The 23,312-nt window shown below is 36.7% G+C and overlaps 1 protein-coding gene across 11 annotated transcripts in view; it reads right to left on the bottom strand.

Annotated features, from left to right (window-relative positions):
• Positions 1-2,571: 2,571 nt before the first annotated feature.
• ATXN1 (ataxin 1) overlaps positions 2,572-23,312 on the bottom strand; it is a 239,744-nt gene continuing 219,003 nt past the window's right edge. For all 11 annotated transcript variants that reach the window (XM_081950928.1, XM_081950925.1, XM_081950931.1 and 8 more), the window contains 2 exons: positions 21,167-23,201; positions 2,572-9,736 (listed from right to left, as the gene is read on the bottom strand). In XM_081950928.1, coding sequence (XP_081807054.1) covers positions 9,206-9,736; positions 21,167-23,044 — 2,409 coding nt within the window. In that variant the 5' untranslated portion in view covers positions 23,045-23,201 and the 3' untranslated portion in view covers positions 2,572-9,205. The remainder of the gene's footprint in view (positions 9,737-21,166; positions 23,202-23,312) is intronic.

The following is a 23,312-nucleotide window of genomic DNA, read 5'->3' as shown; positions in this document are numbered from 1 at the left end:
AATTGCTCTTTCAAAGAGGATCTACTACCAACCTCTTACTTAAACATTACAAAGAACACTAATTTGCAATTGGCACTGTTATTTTATTAGTACGAGTATACTGAAACAATAAACTTGTACTGGTATACAGACAATTTCTTTAAAACAATTTTGTTCAAATTTTGAATCAAACATTGTTTTATCATCATAATGAAATAATTTCTACCTAGAAAACCTGCAAGCACCATCAAAGAAAGGGACCATAAAATTCAATAAACAGACGCGAGTGTATCCTACAAATAGACACACCACGATTAGAAAATAGAATATGAATTCTTCCATTTTTTTAATATTTGTTTTAAAAAAAGCTAGTGCAAGTACAATATTTTACACTGGAATTACAGAGAGTATGCACGCATATGGAAAAAGTTCTTGTCACAATAAAAGCTCTTACCTATGTCGGTATGCAATTTCTCTTCTCATTCTTTAAGGTGCAAAACGTTCCCTCCCTATTTCTTCTTTGTACTGGCCATGTCAGCCCAATATGACCTCAGCATAAAGCTATGGTACCCCTTTCTCCAGGCCAACATCTGGCAGGACATTGAAAGTGTATTATTTTGTAGTCGTTTGACTAAAAGAAATATGCACAGCATGAACTATGTATTGATTTGGGAAACATTCATTAAGAATTTGCTGGATGCTCAAACCACTGATAAAACTCTACCAATACTGCAAGTAGGCATCTGAAATTTGTTTATTTAACTTAATTATTTAAATGCAAGAGACAGAAAGGTGCTTTCTGATATCATGTCCTATCTTAAAAACAGATATGTTTTTTTTGTCCTCACAAAAAGACCAGTCAAAATAAAAGTGTACATCTTCACAGAATCATGAGGCAAAAATCCTGAGATACAATAAAAATATGGGGAAATGATAAATCAGCTAAGGAAAGGCTTAGCATATTTTCAAAACCCAACACTTTGAGGCATTTCAAGTACTTGAGGCCTATTCCCTGGGGTTAAATAGATGCAGGACAATTTGCAATTTGAATTTAATCAAACAATTATTGTTTTAGAAAAAATATTCAAAATGTTAACTTCTAACATCAATCACAGAGCCTCAATGTATGTTACATTTGCATTTCTTTGGGCAGTAAATGGCTGCATTTACTGCATTCATTCTTTATCTCTTAGGAGGAAAAGGTTTATAGTCTTTAAATTTTAAAATTAAACTGTAAGTTCAGTTAAGAAGAGATTAATTGCAAGAGGAAAAGTATACACGGAAAAGCATACACATAGGTAGTTTTCAGAGAACTCTCTCAGTGCCCCTCTTTTTTTTGCCTGGTATATCTGTGTCTGTCACTGCTAGTTTTTAATACAGATTTAAAATTAAATAGAATACCTTTAAATAGTAATTCTGTATAATCTGGTGTTTAGTGTTGTCAAGAAGTCATAAGCTGCTGTTGCACACAAAATTGTTGTCAAGGCAGGATCTTTGTAAATTGCAAGTCCCTGTAATCTGGACCTTTATAATGTCACATCCATGGCTTCAATGAAACTGACTTCCAGGTAGACTTATTATAAGCCGTTCCAGCACCAACAAGTTAAATCTATTGCAGAAGATACATCCAGTGCTGCCTATTGGTTGGCTGAAGAAAAGGGAACCAAAGCTTTGATCAAGTGAAAGTAAATGAACAAACAAAAGCAACCTTAATGAAGCCTCAGATCAATTTTCATGGAAGACTCAAGTCCTTTTCAATAACAGCGAGAATAAACTTAATTTTTGCAATCCCTATTATAGAAACACTAGTCATTCACTGAAAGTACTTCATTTGATTGTATGAGAGGCCATCCCACTGCAACTGAAGGGTTCGTATTAATATAGACATTATATCGTTCTATATTAAACTCAAATTAGACTCAAATTATTTCTAGAGATTGCACGGCACAAGGAGAGAAGGATTCAGAAAACAAATCAGCCATCCCCTTCATTTTAAAGTTTCCTTTTGTAAAATACATTTTGGACCTCTTCCTCAGAAGTACTAGTTTTCCTAGATTCCCTTCATTTTTGGTGTGCCAGTAATAAACATTTCCAGAACCAAATGAAAAATAATAACAAACTTTCTGTACAACTGCTAGAATAACTAACATTGTCTTTAACAGTTACTCCAGGCATAAAAAGAGAGGTGTATGTGTGTATATATGGGTTTGGGGAAGAGGGGAATTACAGGAGACAATATGCTCTCCCTCACTTCTTTATTCACTTTGAGAATCCCTTGTAACAAACACTTCTTGTCCACTCTGAAATTCTTTGGGTTGTTTTCTTTTTTTAAGTACAGGAAGTGCAAAACCAAAATCATCCTTAGAAGATATCATGACATCCCAATCAACTTTAACTAAATTAAAGCGGGACAAACAGCCTTCAAATGCTGTTAAAGGTGACCATTCTCCCCTGCCCCAATAATGAAACTCATATAATGAAAATGAAAATCTAAGTATACTGTCTTTGAAAAACCTATGTATTAGGCATTCTTTCCTGCCAGAACCAATCCACGAGAGTCTTCTATATACAAAAAAAAAGTAACTTTCACCCTTTCTCGACTTTTGTAGGTTTATTTAATTTTTACAAACAACACACGATTTTCAACATTTCCATCGCTTTTCAAATACTGAATGAATCATTCCAAACATTCGTTTCTTTTGTGCAATTTTTTAAAAAACATTACCTGTACTCCTCTCAATGTGAGTGCTTCAAAAAAGTTTGTTTAACCTTCTCATCAAATTAGGTTCACATAAAAAAATATTCCCACCAGTTATAGTGCTACAAGTAAAGATCCTATCAGTAAGGTAACACATCAGAAGCGAGGTCATCTATGTAAAAGAAAGTGAACTCTGGAGTAGAAGTGTGCAACTTGTTTGGAATTTCCCCATCAACAGAAAAACGCAATACTGCTCTCGGAATCTACAAAGGAAATCATCAAAATATTTCTGTGCTCTCAAAAGCAACCATTGCAGTTTGGAGGACTATCCTTTTTCGGGAATCTTCAGAGTAATAAACATTTTTTTAAAAAGTAAAATATTAACCACATTCTACTTAAAAACAGATAGGAAACGATGTTCCTCTCTTTTTATGCTATTACTGTGTCTGTCCCTTGGTTGGACAATACCTATACATAATAATCTGAGGTGGGGTGGAGGGAATCACATATTGCTGTTAACGGTGTTCATTTCATAGGAGATGAGACAAAAGGGCACAAATGCTTCTTTGCAATTGATCAAATATAAGGTACTGGGTCAAAGTATTGGGAGTAGAAAAAAAGCCACTAGTTCACTTGTGTAATCATTAATAGAAGTGTTCATGTGGGGACTAGAATAAAGTAGGGCCTATTGTCATCTGTATGCTTCTGCTTCTATAACAGCTATAAAATACTCTCCAAGCACAGAAGGTCCTTTCCATATGTGGAATGCTACTTCTGAAGAAGTTCTAAGCATCGATATCATAAAGCCACACTGTTAGTACAAACACATGGCACTGTGGAACTTGCTTTTAGACCTTGCTTTACTATTGGTTAACACTGCTGTTGGGCCACATGTCAGCTGCTCTCTTCCCCTTCTCAATTGCTAGTGGAATAGGTGTGGCTAAGTCCATCACTAATCCCATGTATAGGGATTTCCACTGTATGATCTGAGACCAAACGAGCAGAAAGTCTATCCACAGTCATCTAGTATCCAATGTGAATCTATGCCATATATCCATAATTAATAATAGCAGGCATATTAAAAACAAGTGAACTTTGACACACAAGTGGGCCTTCAATGAACCGGGCATTCATTGAAAGGACTGGTCAATGCATAGTTCGGCTGAAACTAGTACTTTTAAGTATAGTTAGATCTGTGATTTCAAAGGGGTAAGCATACATTTCACTTTAAAGATTTGGATCACGCCTATTGTCTTGTAGGTCTCGATCCTGAAGAAAGCAAGGCCTGGGTATCTATGGCATTTATTTAAAACAATATTTAGGAACCCATCTCAATAATTCGAAGCACCGCAAAGTATCTTTGAAACAGCAATCTTATTTCTTAATTAAAAATGATCACTGTTGTGGGTCTCCTCTCCCTCCCTGGCTTGGCAATCTAGCAAAGTAAAGCAAGCCACTGTGTATAGAATGTCTTCTCTATCAGTCAAATGCTACAGCTCCGACTGGGTCTGTTGCTTATACAGCACATGACAATTAATCTTACATTTAGTTCATAACCATGCAGGAAATCCAAACAATTCCTTGGAATTGAACATCCCTACTCCAGAGCAGTAAAAGTGCTCCTTCTGGTCACATCAGTGTACCACACCATACACCAGTCCCATCCCTGAGTAAGAGGTTTGAAAGATTTCTAAATGTTCCTTGACTGCAGGAAATCAAGCTGTGATGTCACTTCCTAGCTCCCAAATAATATAAAAATATCAGATGGAGGGTGTGGGGTACCAGGGAGTAGGCATGCATTTCCCCCCCCCTCCCCCGGAAAGGAAAGGAAATGGGGTAGGGGAGAAAGAAGACCGAGATTTATTTTTTTTAACAATTGAGATTTATATGCAGAATATGAGGTAAGTGACATCACATTCTGAAACCCCACCATGTGGCCCAGACAAACTGAAATGATACCTAAGTTAAACACTATAAGGAACAGTCATTTTATATATAGATATAGATATAGATATATAGATATAGATATATTTATTTAGAAATTCCTATAAAGAGGTTCTGGTATTTTTTTTCCTTTGCCCTGACTAATTTTATTGGTGATTGTATAGTTTCGTTGTAAACTAAAGAAGGTCTAATACAAAAATAAAACAAGGGGAGGAAAAAACTGGTGTCAGTTAATATTGCCTTGTGGATACTGTACAGACTTTTACAATGAAATTAATCTTAAAATGTCCTCTACAACTGTCACTATTTCAGTAATTAGAATAAATTGAAAGGGGAGTGACACTGTGAACCAGAGTTTTCAGGACAAGTTGCAGGGACAAGCATGACATTAAAATCTTTAATGTGAAATTAGGTGCCTTTTAAAAACAGAAACTAAGGCACTTGGGAGCACAAGGCTGAAATCTTAATCCCATTGATGAAGAGGACAAATGAACCCAACACGAATTACACTGCAAACATCAATAGGACTAGAACTTGCCTTGAGTAATTTTGGAATTTGGGAAATGTTGGGGGGGGGGAGAGTCATAGAACTAGCTCCAATTTATAACTTTGTTTCTGTAGCCAAGAAAGCCAGGTAGGATAGTCTAAGGGCAAAATTATATGAACTCACAAAAGAGAGCTACAATCCAAAAACAAGCTTTCATCAGTCACAGAAAGACAAAGGAATGACATTCTTCCCACACAAGATTGAATTTATCAACACTTCCAATCTAAGTAAAGATTAGTTATGATAAACATAAAAGAGAATATGATGCTCTCTTGAAGACTGTGCCCATCAAGGGATGCCCAGTAATTCATTACTAGGTATTCATCTTCACAGAATGAGACTCAGCTCATATTATCTTTTCCCCACCATTAACAACCTTTAAAGGAGACAGATATCTGACTTTTTTTTCTTCTCTGCTTGTTTCCCCCCCTCCCTTTAAATGTGAAGTCCAGCAGGGCACCGAATAGTTAAGAGCTGTAAGAAGCCCCTGGCCCAGGCTGTGCAACGTGTTGACATCCAGACAAATTTTATCCCTACTATTTTCAAAGGAAGGCATTAAGAGCCCACATTTAACACTCCAAAAAAGATGGCATGAGAAATCTGTTGTCACCGTTGGTGAATCTAAATTGGCACATAAAATATTGCACATACTAAAAAGAAGCAAAAGCACAGCAACGGGACGCCGTGTTTGGACGGAAGTAATAATTGCAAGTTCTAAGTCTCTAATGCAAGTAGAGAACAAATACATTCCTATTGCTTGAATCATTTATTAGTATTGGTTTATTTCTTTTACTTGTTAGTGTTAGTTTTATAGATGTGGTCAGTTTTGTAATCCCTGCTTTTGTTATATAGGCAATGTTCTGAGGACACATGAAAATAGTGGTACTGATAGGAATGAAATAGGAATTTTGCCTCATATCTTACTGTTCTTCTTGCTATCAGAGGTTGAAGTGAGAACAAAAACAAAACAAAAACAAGCCAAAATAAAACTTCAATAAACAATAAATGGAAAGTGCCCTGAGCAGAGTTTATGGAAGATTATAAGCAAATTCTCTGAGCAGAAATGTTGAAAAAAAAATTACAGCACAAAAAAAAAAAGCAAAATGATTGTGAGAAGGAACCCACCCAGTGATCTAATGAATTACTGGGAGGTCATAATAACAATTCAAGATAGATTTTCAAGCTACTTTAAAACTTTAGCACATTTTTGGTGCATCCCCCAAATTGGTACAAAAATGATTCATTCTGGTGTGAGTTAAGGTTCAAGTAACAAAGAAACACAATTAGAGAGAGAGTTATATTGGAATTTTAAAAGGTAATTTAGGCAAGTGGGCAGGGAAATGAACATTTGGAGAAACTGTTCATTTAAAGTTCTGTTTTGATTTCTAAAATTTAATTTCTTGCTAAGTAAGAACCTGATATCAATGGAGTTATGTCAACCAGCAGGACATCAGGGTCAAAGATAAAGAAAAACAATCTCCTGTAGGGCAACTAAATTGAACTACAAATTTGTTAAAATTCAGCTAAGGTCCCAATTTATTATGTGCTTCTTCTGTAGCAGGAGTTGCCAGTTGTCTATTTTGGCTTAATCTATTTTATTTTGCAGACAATGACCAGATTAGGGCAAATGAAATCATCACAGAAAAGAGATCAGGGTAAGCAGCCTGTTTATACAGGCCTTCTACCTTACTTGTTCTTTCTTTGAATTTCATCCAAGTCAAATTACAAGTAGAGAAAGAAGATAATTGATGATCACCCACCTAACCTTGGTAAGCTGGAATACAGCACTGATGCCAAAATAAATTCTTGTACCATTTTCACACAAGACACTAGACTTCTTTGAGGTTCTCACATATTTGTATCACATGTAAACATATTTAATAACACCGATAGAACATGTCCACATTACAAATTCAATGGATACTTAAGATTTAGTCTCATGTGTGAAAATGCCCACAGCATCTTTCAGGAAATCCTGATTTTACAACTTCAGAAATTAATGCAGTATTTATTATCTAAGCTTTAAAATAGGATATTAGTTTAAGTTGATTCTTTTCACAGGTTGGTAGACAATTATTTATCTGTGAATAATTAAATAGGCTTTAATGTGACTATTAATCTGAATCTGGTTTTAAGATGGAAGCCACTAAATCAGCGGGAGTTTAGATCCTTTGGATCTACCCTTGAATTTATTTCAGATTTCTGTGATCAGTCATATAACTACTGAAAGAGTTTAATTGGACAAACTTTTACCCATAATCCTGCTGTACCAAATTTTGACATTAACATTATACTACTAATCAGAAGAAAAGTAACTGAAAGTTAAGAAATAATAATTTTACAATAAAACACAGGATTAAAACAAAACACAAAAGTTGCATCTGTGTCAAAATGACTCATGGAAAACTCAGAAAATCTGAAGAGGAATTCTCAGCTTTTCTGGTTCAGGGTGACAGATATGATACAAAGAAAGTAAAAGAAACTGAAAGAAAATCTAATCCTATTAAAATGATCTAGAAATTAGGCAGGTTAGTTAATAACTGCTACATTTGTTTAAGCTTTTTCAGCCCCTCTCCCTTCCTAAAAAATTAAAAATTGCAGGAATACCATACAAATGATAAACTCAAGATGTGCAAATTGCAAGATTCTTTAAAGTCCATCTTTTTCAAAAACACTGGACAATGTTTTTTCTTCTTCTTATTCCCTTATACTCTTTCTTTTTCTTTTATTATTTTGTCAGCTTGCATATACCTTTAACTTTTTCACAAGCATAAAAGTTTTAAAAGTGCCTCCTATTAAGTAGTCCTTGTGGACAACGACTGTCACATACGAGTTTACAGTTCACATTCATCCCTTTGATACCACATGAAACTTTCAGCATCTTGCTTGTGAAAAAAAGCCTATGTAGTTAACAGTGTTGAAAATGTCAATATTCCCTTTCTCCCCCCAACCCAAAAGAAAATAAAGCAAAATACAGGATTTGCTGAGTATTAAGCCAGGATTCTCAGCATGCAAACTCTGATTACCATTTTAAGTGCTCAAAGACATTCTATGTTCACCCATTTCCTCGTATCACACTGAAATTTGAAAAACAGTGGCACTAGTCCTAGTACAGAATTTTTTTAAAAAAATAGTACTAGAGTTTTTAAAAAATGCAACGTAACTGCAAACAATTTTATGTTTACTTTCCCAAAGGAAAGTATATAGTTACTTTGTGGAAGCAAATGTTAGCGGCAACATGCTGTATACAAGTTACGATATCCACAATTTGTAACGTGCTATATTGACACCAACAATGTCACACTTTAAGCAAATTACCATTTTTAGCAAAGCAAGAATCAGCTGCTACGCTCTTGCTATGCCATTGTGCTAGCAAGTGGAGATGAAATCTCTATGTGGCAGTCTCTGAGAAGAACAATAATAACAACAACAATAATAATATTAATAAAAATAGTGCAGTTAGACCCACCCACCCACCCACTCTGGGACACAGTATGGGTTTGGATCGGGGGAATGGAAAATACAAGACAAAAAAAAATCAGAAAATTAAAAGGAAAATCACTTTATTGTGCAAAGTCTCAAAGAGTGCTCGGTTCTCCATTATTGCCCCTGGACTACACTTCATCAGAAATTTCTTGAGAGAACCACCGAATCACATTGGTGTGGAACTCTCAATTCTACTCTTGAATCAGGCAATAGTGTTTGTCTTTCCTAGAGTTCTCTTGCCAGACTAATATTCTGTTTGAAGTGTTGGAAAACAGGTGCCATGTCAACATTTGCTTCCACAAAGAGTGTGTGTTCATGTATCAAGCAGATACTGCCCTTTTTTGTAGCTCTTGAGAAAAATAATCACCAATGAACACCTAGGTGGGGGAAGTATGCACCTGTCTCCTGCATAATACCAACTGCAACTATAACGTTATAAACATAACCTAAAATAAGATGATAACATGTAAATACTCGGTTATTTAGCCTACAGTACTGTAATCTGGATAAAAATGACAAGGGATATTCTAATTTCCTTTCCCTAATAGACTTCACTTGCCTACATTGGATCGCCCTTCAATGCAAATCTTAACCTCCTGAGGAATAAAAGAAGGCTTGGGAAGAGTCAACGGTGGCTCCTCTTCAGACTTCTCTAGTTTCCGTGTTTCAGGGGCTGACCACCTCCTCTTCCGAGTTGCTGTGGGCTTGCTGGATTCTGATTTGGTGAGTAGAGATGCTGCAGGTAATCCTATTTTGTTTGGAAACTTCAGTTCACCATTTTCAGACGTCATCTTTACCTCTCCTTGATCAATCCCATTTTCCTGCTCCACATACCTATGTCTACTGCCAACTAGACTGTCATTTTTAGAGTGCTTCAACAAGATGCTAGCTGAGTCCATGGACTGGCCCTTTTTAATTGAGCCATTCTTCAGATTCTTGAGTGTAAGTGATATGCAGACATCACCAACAGACAGTTTGGAACACGGCAAATCAAAGAGCTGGCTCGTTCTCTCGGGGCAGCAGGATGACCAGCCTTGTCCAAATACAAAAAAGGGATATTCTACCAAAACTTCAACACTGACCTGTAAATGGAAAATAGAAAACACAGATATGAATTTTAATATGTTCATTTGCTTGTTCTTTAGATGTATATTTTCAAAGATGGAGGAATGAATTTCCAGAGAATGTGATCTCATTCAGAGAAAACAAATGTATAACATTCAGATTAAGAAAATGTTAACATCCCAAGATTTTTCACAGCTTCGGCAGGAGAATTTGAAACAGTAAATTCTCCTTATGTACTTCTGGAAAGATCCTTCAAAGATCTTAGTGATACCATATGAAACTTTGATTTTTCAATTTTTTCTGCTTATATCTGGAATGTTCAATATCAATAGTTCAACTAAATCCCTTCAATACAAAAGCCATTGCATGTGTGTGTATATAAATAGTCCTAAATTAGGGCCACAATGGAATCTGGAATTTTAGTCATAAATCTTGCAGTTTTAAGTCGAGGCATTATATGACTGGATTTGATTTTACCACAGATTTTACAAGTCATAGGTGAGTTACCATTGCCATTAAGCAAATCATGTGGTCATTAAGCAAATCCAGCAGATCCAATGCTGGAAACTGGCAGAAATCACCAGAAACCAGCAAAAAGGTTTGCAAATTGTAGTCATGTCATTGTGGGAGGCTGTAAGCTAGTCATAAATGTGAGCTAGTTTCCAAATGCCCAAAATGCAATAATGTGACTGCATGTGTATATTGTAATTTCAAGGAATAGCTTTTTAAAAGTCTATTTAACTTAGGGTGGTTGTTAAGCAACCAATCGTAAGTTGACCACTACCTTGTATGCATAATGATTTTCACATGAGTCACATATACTGTATTTTTCAGAGTATAAGGCGCACTGGAGTATGACGCACCAAGGTTTTGAAGAGGCAATTTTTTTAAAAAAGTAGGTAGGTAGATAGAGGGATAGAGAGGGAGAGAAAGAGAGGGACATACAGTAGGTAGGAAGAGAGAGAGGTAGGTAGGTAGGTAGGTAGGTAGGTAGGTAGATAGATAGATAGATAGATAGATAGATAGATAGATAGATAGATAGATAGATAGATGATAGATAGATAGATAAAGAGAGATGGAGAAATACAGTAGGTAGGTAGGGGGAGAGAGGGAGGATGTAGGTAGGTAGAGGGATAGAGAGAAATAGAAAGAGAGAGAGAGAAGAATATAGTAGATAGATAGGGGGAGAGAGAGAGAGTAGGTAGGTTGATAGGTAGAGAGAACTAGAGAGAGAGAGAAATACAGTAGATAGATAGGGAGAGTAGGTAGGTACATAGGTAGATAGAGGGGGGAAGAGAAAAATACAGTAGATAAGTAGGAAGGGAGAGAGTGTAGATAGGTAGGTAGATAGATAGAGAGAGAGAGAAAGAGAGATAGAAATATGGTAGGTAGGTAGGGAGAGAGAGTAGGTAGGTAGATGTTTCCAGGTATATTTATCCATGTGCTGGAGAAGGAAATCAGTGACAATCTGCAGCACCTAAGACTTTATTTCTGCTGGCACAGCACTTGATCAATGTAATTCTCATCAATCAGTTAAAGAGCTTTCCAAAAGGGGGAAAAAAAGTTTTTGCACTCTGCAAACCTCGCAAAAATGGGCCCATTTTTTAAAAAAAGGCATGAATAGTCTGGGGGGAGGGCTTGCAGAGTGCTCCTGGAGGGGGCAAAAACGAGCAAAAAATGGCCCATTTTTTTGCGAAAACGGGCCCATTTTTGTAAACAAAAATTGCATGCATAGATTATGGAGGCTTAGAATGCTGCTGGGGACTGGGGGGGGGGGGCAAAAAAGACCCATTGTTTGCTCATTTCTGCCCTCTCCAGCCCCCAGGAGCTCTCTGAAAGTGTCCTAAAAGCTATGCACGGCCATTTTGATGAAGGGAGCGGGGCTTCGGGAGGCAAAAGTACTGTATTCAGTGTATGAAACACACTCAGATTTTCAGTCCCTTTTTTGAGGAAAAAAAGGTGTGTCTTATACCAAAAAATACGATACATATTATCATGGAGACTTTTCTCCTGGGAATACTGTGCAAATGTGGCTTACTGACCTGACCTCACCTCAGTCTAAATAAAGTTTGCGAATCTTTTTCAGATTTTATTATTGCTAAGAAGCTGATTTGATTTTCTACAGAGACTCTTTGTAAAGCAAAATAATTCAATAAAAGATCTAAAAAAAATTGTAGAAGGTCTTTACTTATTCTAACCAAATTGATAATGTCCATGTATAACCACATCCTGAGTACATCCAAAGTCACCACACTATGTTCTAGCCTATATTCTGTAGCTGCTCCAAATACTATTATTTCTTTATTAGCATAAATCTCAATGCTGCATGCACCAAGATCTTTTAGGAGTTTGCCTTATATCTTCTGGCTTTCGTTGCCTTTTTGTATAGAACCAAATCCATATTTTCAATCCAGAGTTTCCTTCTGGGCTTGTGCTAATTTGTTGCTGCAAGAATGATGGGAGAGGAACTGAAATAAATATCTCAAAGGCATTAAGATGAAAAGTTTGGACTAAACAATCCTGCCTACAAAAAATGGAATCCAATGTAAGGATATTTAACCAGAGAAGGGCAACCAACTAGAAATTTACTATCATGGAAACAAGTTGCAGGGAAAATGTTCATAATCAATGAATGTAAAATAAAAACTACTGTTGCAGATGTACTGCATAAACTGATGAAGTAGCAAAATAAATGAATGAATGAATGTACCGTGTTTTCCCGAAAATAAGACAGGGTGTTATTTTCTTTTGACCCCTGAAATAAGTGCTTGGCCTTATTTTTGGGGAGGTCTTATTATTTTTGAGTTGCTGGAGGCGGCAAGCATGGTCACCTCATGGCTGCTGCTGTGTTGCAATGTTTTTGGAGGGGGGTAATTTTCTGGGGAGTGCTTATTTTAGCGCATGCGCTCAAAAGCCTGATTGGGTTTATTATCCAGGGAGGTCTTACTTTACTTTAATTAGATTTATAAACCGCTCCCTCTCCCCGAAGGGACTCGGGTCTTATTTTTGGGGAAATAGAAACAGAGTATAAACTACCTTTAAAATCACAAGATCAAAATGTTCTAAGGCAGAATAAATGCAGGTTGGGTCTGGAAGTGAGAATATTAATTATGTATATTACACAACCTATTTTTCCATGAATGAGTTATCCAATCATGTTTTTTTAGCTCTTAGGGAAATCAAATCATATTTCTTGCTTTTAGAAATACTGGTTTAATTATCTAAAAGATTAGAGGCTGGATCCTGCATTCCGAAGAGATTTTGGGTTGGGTTAGCAATGAACAAAATATTGCTGCTGAGAAGTCAACTTTGATTTCAATAGAGAGCCTCAAAAATTTAATTACTCTTAACAGAGGTTGTGTACAATCATATTCTGATAGGGTGGAAGCTGAATAATGAATAAGAAACTGAAAAATAAAAATTGTTAATCTACTTAGCAAAGTTACAATTTGCTTCCAATTTGAATCACAAATAGTTTTATCATTTCTTTTTGCAGAAAATAATTTAACAAGATTAAAACTTTTTACCAGAAATTATAATAGGACCACGAAATAAAACTATGTCTGCTTCTAGCTGTTCTGTCCCTTTATTATCAAATTGTTATGGAACATAGGGTAGCTATATTAGAATGGGGCCAATTGATCCAACTAGTTCATTAACCTTTTAAACTCTGAGCTTGAGTTTCCAGGCAAGATCTCTAAACTGGGAATTATGAACAGTTATTCGAATAAATCTGGATTGCTGGATTATCAGGGTCTTTTCAAGAGACCCTCACAGATGCTCCATGATAAATCCTTTTGAATACAAAATGCACCTAACATAAATGTATGACTTTTCACAATTGATATATTAGAACTATATGATATTTGCAGTTCTATTTACTAATAATAGCACAATTCATGCATCTGAGAGTGGATGCTGATCAGTCAAAGTTTAAACCATAGTAAGTTTATTAGTCTTTAATTAACCATAAAACACTGTATTACATTTGCTGTCTTTGATGCTGTATTGATTTTGTTGTCTGATCTCTTGATTATACAGTGCTTTATCATTTATAATGTCAAATGTAATCAGTGTAGAATTTTACTCATATAGGAAGTGATTTTCCAGTGTTTATCAACCGCCTGGCTAAATCACCATAATATTTCTAGGATGCATTCAGACATAGAATGCAATATTTTTTCTTCCATTTTAAACCTGTTTTTTTGTTTTATTCATACCCCACTCAATAGAGTGCTAACCCATGAATTGAATGTTGAGTCAACAATGGTTCCTAATTATTCATTTCTCCCCACCGCCCCATGTTAAAATTCAAGGAGAAGACATGAGCAGACAGTGGTGGGATACGACCGGTACGCCCTGGTACGGGCGTACCAGTGCCTGCTGGGAGCACCAGGTACCGTTCCGGTACAGTGCTCCAGAGGGTCCACCCGCCCGCCCGCTCTCCTTACCTCTATTTGAGCCAACCCGGGCATTTGCGCAAGCACATGGGGCGTACGGATGTGCGACGCTCCGCTGAGCAGCTGGAGCATTGCAGGCAGTGGGTACGCATGCATGCACTGTGCATGTGCACATTGTGGACGCCCGGCTCCATTGCAGCATACCGGTTGCAATGGGAGCTGGAACCCACCACTGGAGCAAATCTGTGATGTCTCTTAATTTCAGCCAATAAATAGTGGTTAGAATTCAAGCTATTTTTTCCTTTCCGGCTACTCCAGTTTTCTTTCCCTTCACTGAAACATTCCTCTGCTATAGATTGTCAAGGATAGGAATGGCATACTTTGAAAGTATGAATAAAATAGTGGGGAAAAGCAAGAATTAATATAAAAATGTTGCAAGATGCAAGAGTTCGAAGTGGATTTGGATTACCAAACTGGGAATTGTATTATCAAGCAGCAGGATTAGCTTGGATGAAAGAATGGATTTTACTGAGTAATACAAGATTATTGACATTGTTGGCATGCTTTTTTGTGGTAAGGTAAAAGTAAGGCATATGGCTACTTTCAAAGACATTAGGTAAGGAATGGATTGTTAACAATATGAGAAAGAGTGAAAGGGAAACACTATTTAGAAATACCAATGCGGCTTTCAACAATGGAAGCATTGACACGTCCAAATATTAGTAGTATGAAAAGTATCATTAGATACAAAGATATCTTAACAGAAAGGGGGGAACTAAAATAAAAACGAGAATTAGAAAAACAAGGGATTGATATCGGATGGTTTTCATAATTGCAAATACAATCAAGATATGAAAAAGAAAAAAGGGAATATGGTTTTAACTTAGGAAGTTTGGAGTTGGGTAAGATACTTACGGGAACAGAGGAAAGAATAATTGAGAAACTATATAGCTAAGAATTAGCTTAGAAGAAGAAGTGGTTAAAGATACAATGGTAACTTGGGCAAAGAATTTTGGTCACATGATTGAGTTAGAAAAGTGGCAACAACTATGGGAAAGGAACTATAAATTAACCAGCTTACAAAGAAAACTTATACAAAATGTTTTATAGATGGACATATCACTGGAAAAATTAGCAAAGATGTTTAAAAACAAATCAGCGAAATGTTGGAAATGTCAACAAGCAATAGGTTCCAATTATCATATGTGGTGGACATGTGCAGAAGCAAGGAAATATTGGACGAAGATAAGAGTATGGTTAAAGAAAATCTTACAAGAAATAGAATTTAGACCAGAGATATTTTTACTAGGTATTATCCCAGAGAAATTCAAGAAAGAGGATACTTATTTGATTATACATTTAACTACAGCAGCGAGAATTGTATTTCCCAAAATTGGAAATTAAATAAGCTACCAACAGATGAAGAGATAATAAAAAAGATATTAGATTGTACAGAGATGAATAGGTTGACAATGAAAATAAAGGATAAAGAGAAATCGGAGTACTTCAAGACATGGGGAAGATTTTATGATTGGCTAGAGAAAGGAAACTAGAAAAAGAAAGTAGGGAGAAGATATAGAACCCAGATGATGCACTGTTAAAGGGAAAAGTGGGGGGGGGAAGAAGGGGAAAAGAGAAAAGAAAATATTAAATATATAAGTATATATCCAAGAGCGAGACATAAAGGGGGGGGTATAGTTAGGGTAGATTAGCGAAGGTAAGGGAATAAGAAATGAGATCAAATTATATTTGGGTTTGCGAAAATACCATCCCAAGGAAACATAAACTGAGACCTGAAAGAGACACCTACAATAATAGAAAAGAAAGAGAGAGAGGAGGAGAGAATGAAAGGAAGACGGGAGAAAGAAGAAAGAGATAAGGAGAGGAGGATGGAAGGGAGAGGAAGAGGAGGAGAGAGGGTAGGAAGGGGAAGAGGAAGAATAGGAGTAGGAGAAAGATCAGGGAAGAAGGAAGGGAAAGGAGAGGAGGAAGAAAGAAAATAGAGAAGGGAGGGAAGGAGAAAAGAAAGGGCAAATAAGGTGGTGTTACAACAGGAGGAAGGGATGGTAAACAAAGCAACCCAAACTGTATATTATAACCTATTAAATGAAATAATAAATGTATAAGAATGATAAATGTAAAGAAGAATAACAATTATGTGAATGTACACCTAAAATGGTATGTAAAAGAATAAAAAATAAAAAAAAATTCTGAAAAAAAATAATAGCAATGGAATGCCAAGAGGAAAACTAAGAAAAATCACACCAGTTCTGTCCTCTCAAACCTGTCTTTAAAGTTCTAATGCAATACCACAGATGTGCCATTTCTGTAATCCTTATGAAATCTAGCATTACCTTATCTCACAACTCCAGATCAGAGGTAGAAGAATATGCTGTATAAGGAGTTCCTGCCATAGGACTATCTATGATATACTTCTAAACTCAGTCACTTATATTCACAAATACTGTATATTTCAACAAAGTTTTGGTAATAGATTGAATATACACTCCGTGTAAGAGATGCTAAAGCCTTTTTAGAGAGGCAGTTTTATTTACTTATTTCAAAAACAAAAACAACCTCGGTAGAAAAGAGTAGCTGCTACGACAGAAAAACATGATTCATCTGGGAAAACATCCAACTCCTGGAGTCTACAGAAAACCTAAATTAAACTCACATTTCTACGTGACTGTCTCTGAATTCTGGAAGCATCTCTTGTGAGAAACACAGCTGGTGAAGTATTTTAAGGTGATGATATCAGCTACCTTTTGTTAGACTTCTGCATAAAGTGATACTTTAATAGGAGAGTTCATCATCATTTCTTCCTACCAGATGATGGCACTCTCAATCTCTGAAAGGGAAGCTGTAGGGAGACTGTCAGTGAACAAGAGAATACCATACAAAAACATTGCTTCCTTATTTCTGGAACCTACTATGATAATTCAGGACAACACACACACACACACACTCACACACCCTGCAGATAATTTTTCCTATTTTTTCCATTTCTGACTATATGAAACAGCAGCAGATCCCGCACATATTCCAAGTTGAAAAGTCTTCCTCTATTTTCTAGGAAAATCCCTGTACTTTCAATAATAATATGAAAGGTAGGAGCATAATTTTTATATCACTGCCTCTTCATATTCAGGGACAGTTTTGCCTCTACTAATGATACAATATCCTATTTGGGGTGAGGAGAAAAAAAGACTGACATTTTCAGCCAGGAAGATCAGAATTAGAAGGCAACTATAAAGCTGTGAGTTAGTCAGCAATCACACACACATACCACATACTTTTGAAACAGACAACCTTTTGATCAAAAAACACTCATAGTCTGTTTTCCACGCTATTCCATTTTAATTTCTGGTTGCCAGTTTCTACCTGTACTCAAGCTACTGTATATCCTCTATTTCAGAACCTCAGACTAGAGTATTTATGCTTTTACAGGCTAAATACACTATTGTCCATCTTATCTATCAAAACATCTGATCTTTTTACCTGACATGATTTTGGCTTGCCTCTAATGGTAGTTGATCTCATAGCACTACTCTGTCTTTAGTAACAACAACAACAACATGGTACTGCATATAAACAGATGAAGATTTCCTATCACGGAATCAGTCCAGAAAAATATTATTCTGTGATGTTGCTTATGTGAGCTACTGCCTGTACATATATACTATATCTGCATTCATCATGTATGTCATTATATTCCAGGCATATTTTTTTCTAATTTTTTTGAGACAAATATTTCGTCAGAAGCATCCTTACCTATGTGCCCTTCAGATACATAGATTAAACAAATGAAAAAATTAAATCTTATTCCAGGCTTTTGTTCCTTAATTTTCATTTGCAAAACAATTTTTCAAAAGGTTCATTTCTTATAGCAAACCTTTTCATACGAAACCATTATTTCTGTATCAGTGGCCTGAGACAGATAACCTTGAGTATTCCTTCAATCTCAGGTGTCCACTGGAACAACAAAACTCCAGATAGCCAATTCTTGTAAAATTGCTTTAAAGGCAAACGTACAGATTTAACAGAACTGGAAGATTGTTTATTGAGCACATCTATTTCAAACATGGACACACTAGATACCTATCACTGAATCAAATCAGTTCCACAATAAGAAACAAAAGATAGAGAAATGCAATCCAGTCAGCTAGAACTCTTGCAGTGCAGACCACAAATGATTAGTGACAAATATATAGTTAAATTTTAGAACATTAAAGATAATAGTTGTGCCAGACAGTCATAACTTATGGAACATATTGGGATATACTTTTATTTATTTATGAAATAGAAATGAAGGAGCTATGGAAAGAGATATTGTAGAAACCAAAATGGAAAAAAAATCAAGAATATCTTTCAGGCATCTTATCATGAGAAATTGGGGAAGGCAGATGAAAGCTTTAGGAAACAAGAAGGACAACTGCACCCAGACTTCGAATGCCAGGAAGAGATGCCAAAGAAAGATATCTCAATCGAGAACATCAACAGGAAAAGGAAAAAATTATAGATCTTTAAATAACACATTTAAAGTATACATCTGAAACAGTAATAATCAAGAATAATAACAGAAGAGAGTAATAAATGCAAATGAGATGAAAGTGTTAGGGCTAGGGTAAAAACCTATGCTGAAGAATATCTCTTTACAATTGTGATTACAGAATTACAGAAACGTTTGTGGAGAGGAAATATATTTGGGAATCACTTATAAAAAGTGAGGAATGTGAGATGATACATCAGTTTTAAGTATGAAACCATTATGTGCAGATGTAAACGCCACTGCACTGTTTAAAACTGCAGGAGAAAAAACAATTATAGTGTGTAAATGACTCTATGCCATAAAATATAAAACAAGGCCTTGGGACCTAAAACTGGGGAAAAATCAGTGCATATTTCTATACAAGAACATGAACAAATACCTCACACATGTACGGTTTTGTCATATTTTATTTAGAAAAATAAGGAAAGAAAACTCTCAAACTAAAAGCAAGGTTTCAGAAAAAAACAGATTGACATATTATAAGTTTGTTATCATTACACAAATAAGAACAAGAGAATTCAAGAAGATTTACCTTGCTTCACTGACTGACAATACCTTTGACCTTAAGGATGATACTTGAATATTGAACCTAAAGGCTAAAGGATGTATCAGAATATCCAGATTATTCTTCTGAGGGATCTTTACTATGAACAAAAAAGTAACTATTAAGAACTGGAATTTAAGAACCAAAGTGAGTCAAAATAGGGACAAAGAAACAAATTGTCCCCACTTTAACTTATACAGCAAATACATTATAGGAAGAGCAGGATTGGAAGAGATGATAGCTGGGATCAAAGTTGGAAGTTAAAACATCAATCTTTTGAGATTACACCATTTTGTTAGAAAAGAAAAGAGCTTTATAACAGGTTATTATGAAAGAAAAAGGGGAAATGGAAAAATCTGTGTTTATATTAAATAACGTGAAGGTGGAAATTCAACCTGCATGTTTAATGAACTTACAACTGATGGTGAAGGTAGTAGATAGTATGATTTATCTAGTGCAACAATAGATAAAAATGGATAGTGTGCTATAACAATGCACTGGAGAGTAATCTTAAAAAGAAAGACAATGACAAACTCTGACAAGATGATGGAGGTTAAAGCTGTTTCAATAAAAGTGAAGATTATAACAGTTAAAACAATTGCCTTTCCAATGCTAACACACTACTGTTGAAGCTGGATATTGCGGCTGTGTTAGGATACTGAAGATAGATACTTTGAACTATAGAATTACAAATTATTACTGTATCACGGACTGCAGAAAGAGCAGATCCATTATTCCAGTACCAAATAAAAGCTGACTGGTGTTTTGAAGTGATGTCTACCAAGCAGAAATGTATAAAAATGTTATCAAGTGAATGATGGATTAAAACAATACTAATTACATGCTGGGAAGTTAAGCAAAGGAAAAGAAGAAGACGATGGGGCTTATCCAAACAGTCCCTAAGAGCTGAACTACTTCTATGACACCTAACTTAAGCTAATTAATGTGTAGATCTTTCTAAATAATAGAATGTAGCTTCAAAGAGATTATTGAAGTTTTCTAAATTTTTCAAGTTCAAACCACCCACTGCATTCTAAAATGTTACTGATATAATGGGAAGTTTACAAGGAAAGAGACTGGTGAAATCAACAGTATTTATCAACTATACTTGCTATTATAAAGCAGACCAAAAATATTTTGAAAATAACATCTGCTGACATTTCATTAATGAGGACAAGAATTTATGAATAGATATCAGAAAGTGTTTACCAAAGCCCATGTTTAACATGGCAACATGAAAAACTATTAGCAAACATACTGCTACAGGTAAAATATTATGGACTGCAAGCCAAAAAATTCCATACATATTTTTTTAACTTTTCACTACTCTGTTCTGGCTTACTTTCATTATTATTTAAGCAAGAAAAAATTATAGTTGATTAATTTTTCTTCATTTATTAGAGTTAATAGTTAAAGTTAACTACTAAAGTTAAACTAATAAATCCTAATGAGAAACGCAGGTCCCTGTGTTGGTTTTCTATTGCTCAATTAATTGAAGAGCAAAGAAGTATAACAATAAGTGTGCTTTTATTTGACCAAAGTACAAGGTCATAAAACAATAGTCCACCATTCCTTGGGAGAGGTTTTCTTTCTTGTGATTCTGTTTAATGCCTAAGAAAAATCCTATGTGTTTAAACTCTACATATTAGTCCAAAAATGTTCATCCTTTTTGGATTTAATACTAAAAGCAGAATATCTATTAAGCATGGTAAGTCACATAATATTTATATTTCTATAAGATCTCAAACTGCAGTAATCTTTGGCTACATAACAATAATTTCATCCAATTGATTCTTTTGTCACTAGTATAATTTGTGTAAACCCATTCATGCGCCCAATCACTAATCTATTAGTCTGAGGCTAAGAGACTAAGAATCAAGAGCAGGAATAATGATATGATATCTACTTTCCTAATGATTTCTTCTCTCCCCCAACAAGCTCTTGTGCTGATTACCTGTGCTCGGTGCTCTCCAACTGCAAACTGTATCATAGCAATGCCTGGATTATGGCTGTCGTCAATTCTTTCCACGGTGCTGGAGTCTATTTTCAGGTCACTGCTAATTTCTGCACTCTGTATAAAGTCTTCTGTTTTTAAGTCTTCCACTTTCTTCAGCTCTCCATTTGCCAACTGAATTATAGAGCCTTTCATAAAATAAGGAGGCAATATAGCAGGAGCTGTTGCTGAAGGTGGTAATGGCTGGACCAGGGGGAGATGGATCTGGGCCTGGACCACAGCTGCCTGGTAAGCCGTCTGGTTTACTAGGGACTCAGCATTGAAATTCTCACTTTTTGGAATGGCGGTTGTGACAAACGTATGAGGCACTGCTGCTAGCTGGGGAGACGAAGTGGCTATAGCAGGTGGGATCCCCGAGGAGTCAATATCTGCACTTCCTACTGGTATTAAGAGAGGTTGGGTACCAGGGATCACCAGATGTTGTGGTAGATTTCCAGGATAGCCAAAGGCTTGCTGTTGACTGCTCAGATAGCTAATTACTGGTGGTTGAGTCCCAGTGTAAAAGGCTGTAGCTGGCAGCCCAACGGGCAGCTGCTCTGAAGCACTATGGGTGGTCTGAATGACAGTGTGAGGGGATAAAGTGGCAACTGCCTTCACCCCTTCATGACTAATAGTCTGCTGTGGAGATAAAGCATAGGATCGGTGGCCTGTCTTTCCTAAATGCAAACTGCCCTTTTCATTGATGGCTGAAGGAGGTGTTTCTCTGTTGGTGGACTGCTGAACCTCCATGTCTGCAGTAGGTGTACTGCTGTTGGGGACAACCATAACAGAGGGCCGGACAGCAGAGGAATCACGTGCAATATAATCAGTAGGACCAGAGTGGACTACCACATGTCTGGCCTCATAATGATGAGGAGATGGTTTATTGCCTGATTTGATAAGATTGACTTCAGAAGAGGGTGAGATGCCATATCGCCTATTCTTGTCTACTTCCCCATTCAGTATTTCCTTTGCTTGCATAGCCTGCAACCTGCTGCTCTCAGATTTCTTAATGGGCTCCCGAGTAACAAAATGGCCGCCAGAATCTGCATATTGCACTACCACCTGGGAGGAAGGGCCAAGGGCAAATGCATGAGGGATCACTGTCTGGTGAGGATGCAAATGGACTGGGATGGCTGGAGGAGAGACGTTTCTAACAGCACTCTGAGAGCTGGAAATATGGACATACTGGTTTTGCTGAATAGGTGGAGGAGATCCTGCCGTGATCAATCCAGGTGTCCTGACTAAATGCGGCTCAACTTTTTGGCTTTGTTGGCTAAGATTGCTCATGGTGGCCAGCAAAGAAGTATATGCCTCCAGCTGGGATCGCTGGGATGGAGTGGTTGCAACAGCAGTGGCAGAGGCTGCTGTGGTGGTTGCAGAATTAGCTGTTGGGGAAATTAGTGGGGAAGGGATGAATCCGGCATATGGTCCACTATAGTGAGGCCCAACAAACTGGAAAGCATGCTGCAAGTGTGTGTACTGCACCGGCGAAACAGGTGTTCCTGCCTGTGAAAGTGCAGAGGGGTACACTGTGGAAAGTGTGGCAGAGGCTGGAACAGACCTAGGAGCGCTAGGTGGGGAATAATCCATTCCTGTAGAAAGTGACTTGTGTAAACCTACTCCTTGTTGTGAACCAGCCTCCATTGAAGTACCTCCAGACCGATTCCGCCCACTGCTGTGGCTGCTGGTTGTACTCGAGAGCCATGTTATATTATCTGCACGGTGATTTTCACTGGCCAGAACTAACGGCTTCACCTCAGAAGGCAGGCTGGTGGCAGGGATTTCCCGCTTCTTGGGGGGCAGGCATTCATTGCTTCTCTCCTGGTTGGATTTCATTTTTCACCGGCCCCCTGCCTTTATCTTCTGTGGCTTCACTGCCTGGCTGGCTCTGATTTCAGTCTGCCAAGTGGAAAATCACATTTGATTTCTTTTGTGGATCCAGAGACTTCATGAGGAATCATCTCCTTGTGACCACAATCTTCTACAAGCATCTCTGAAATGAGTAAGAAAAGGAGGGAAAGAAAAGAGGAAATCAAAATTTTAACATGGAGGAAAAGAAAACTATGAAACTCAGAACATCCAATCAGTTAAAATCTAAACAGCA

The sequence above is a fragment of the Natrix helvetica genome, assembly GCF_964273705.1.
Source record: "Natrix helvetica genome assembly, chromosome: 4".
NCBI lineage: Eukaryota > Metazoa > Chordata > Lepidosauria > Squamata > Natricidae > Natrix > Natrix helvetica.
Note: the sequence above shows the minus strand (reverse complement) of the source record. Positions and strands in the feature narration are given on the sequence as shown.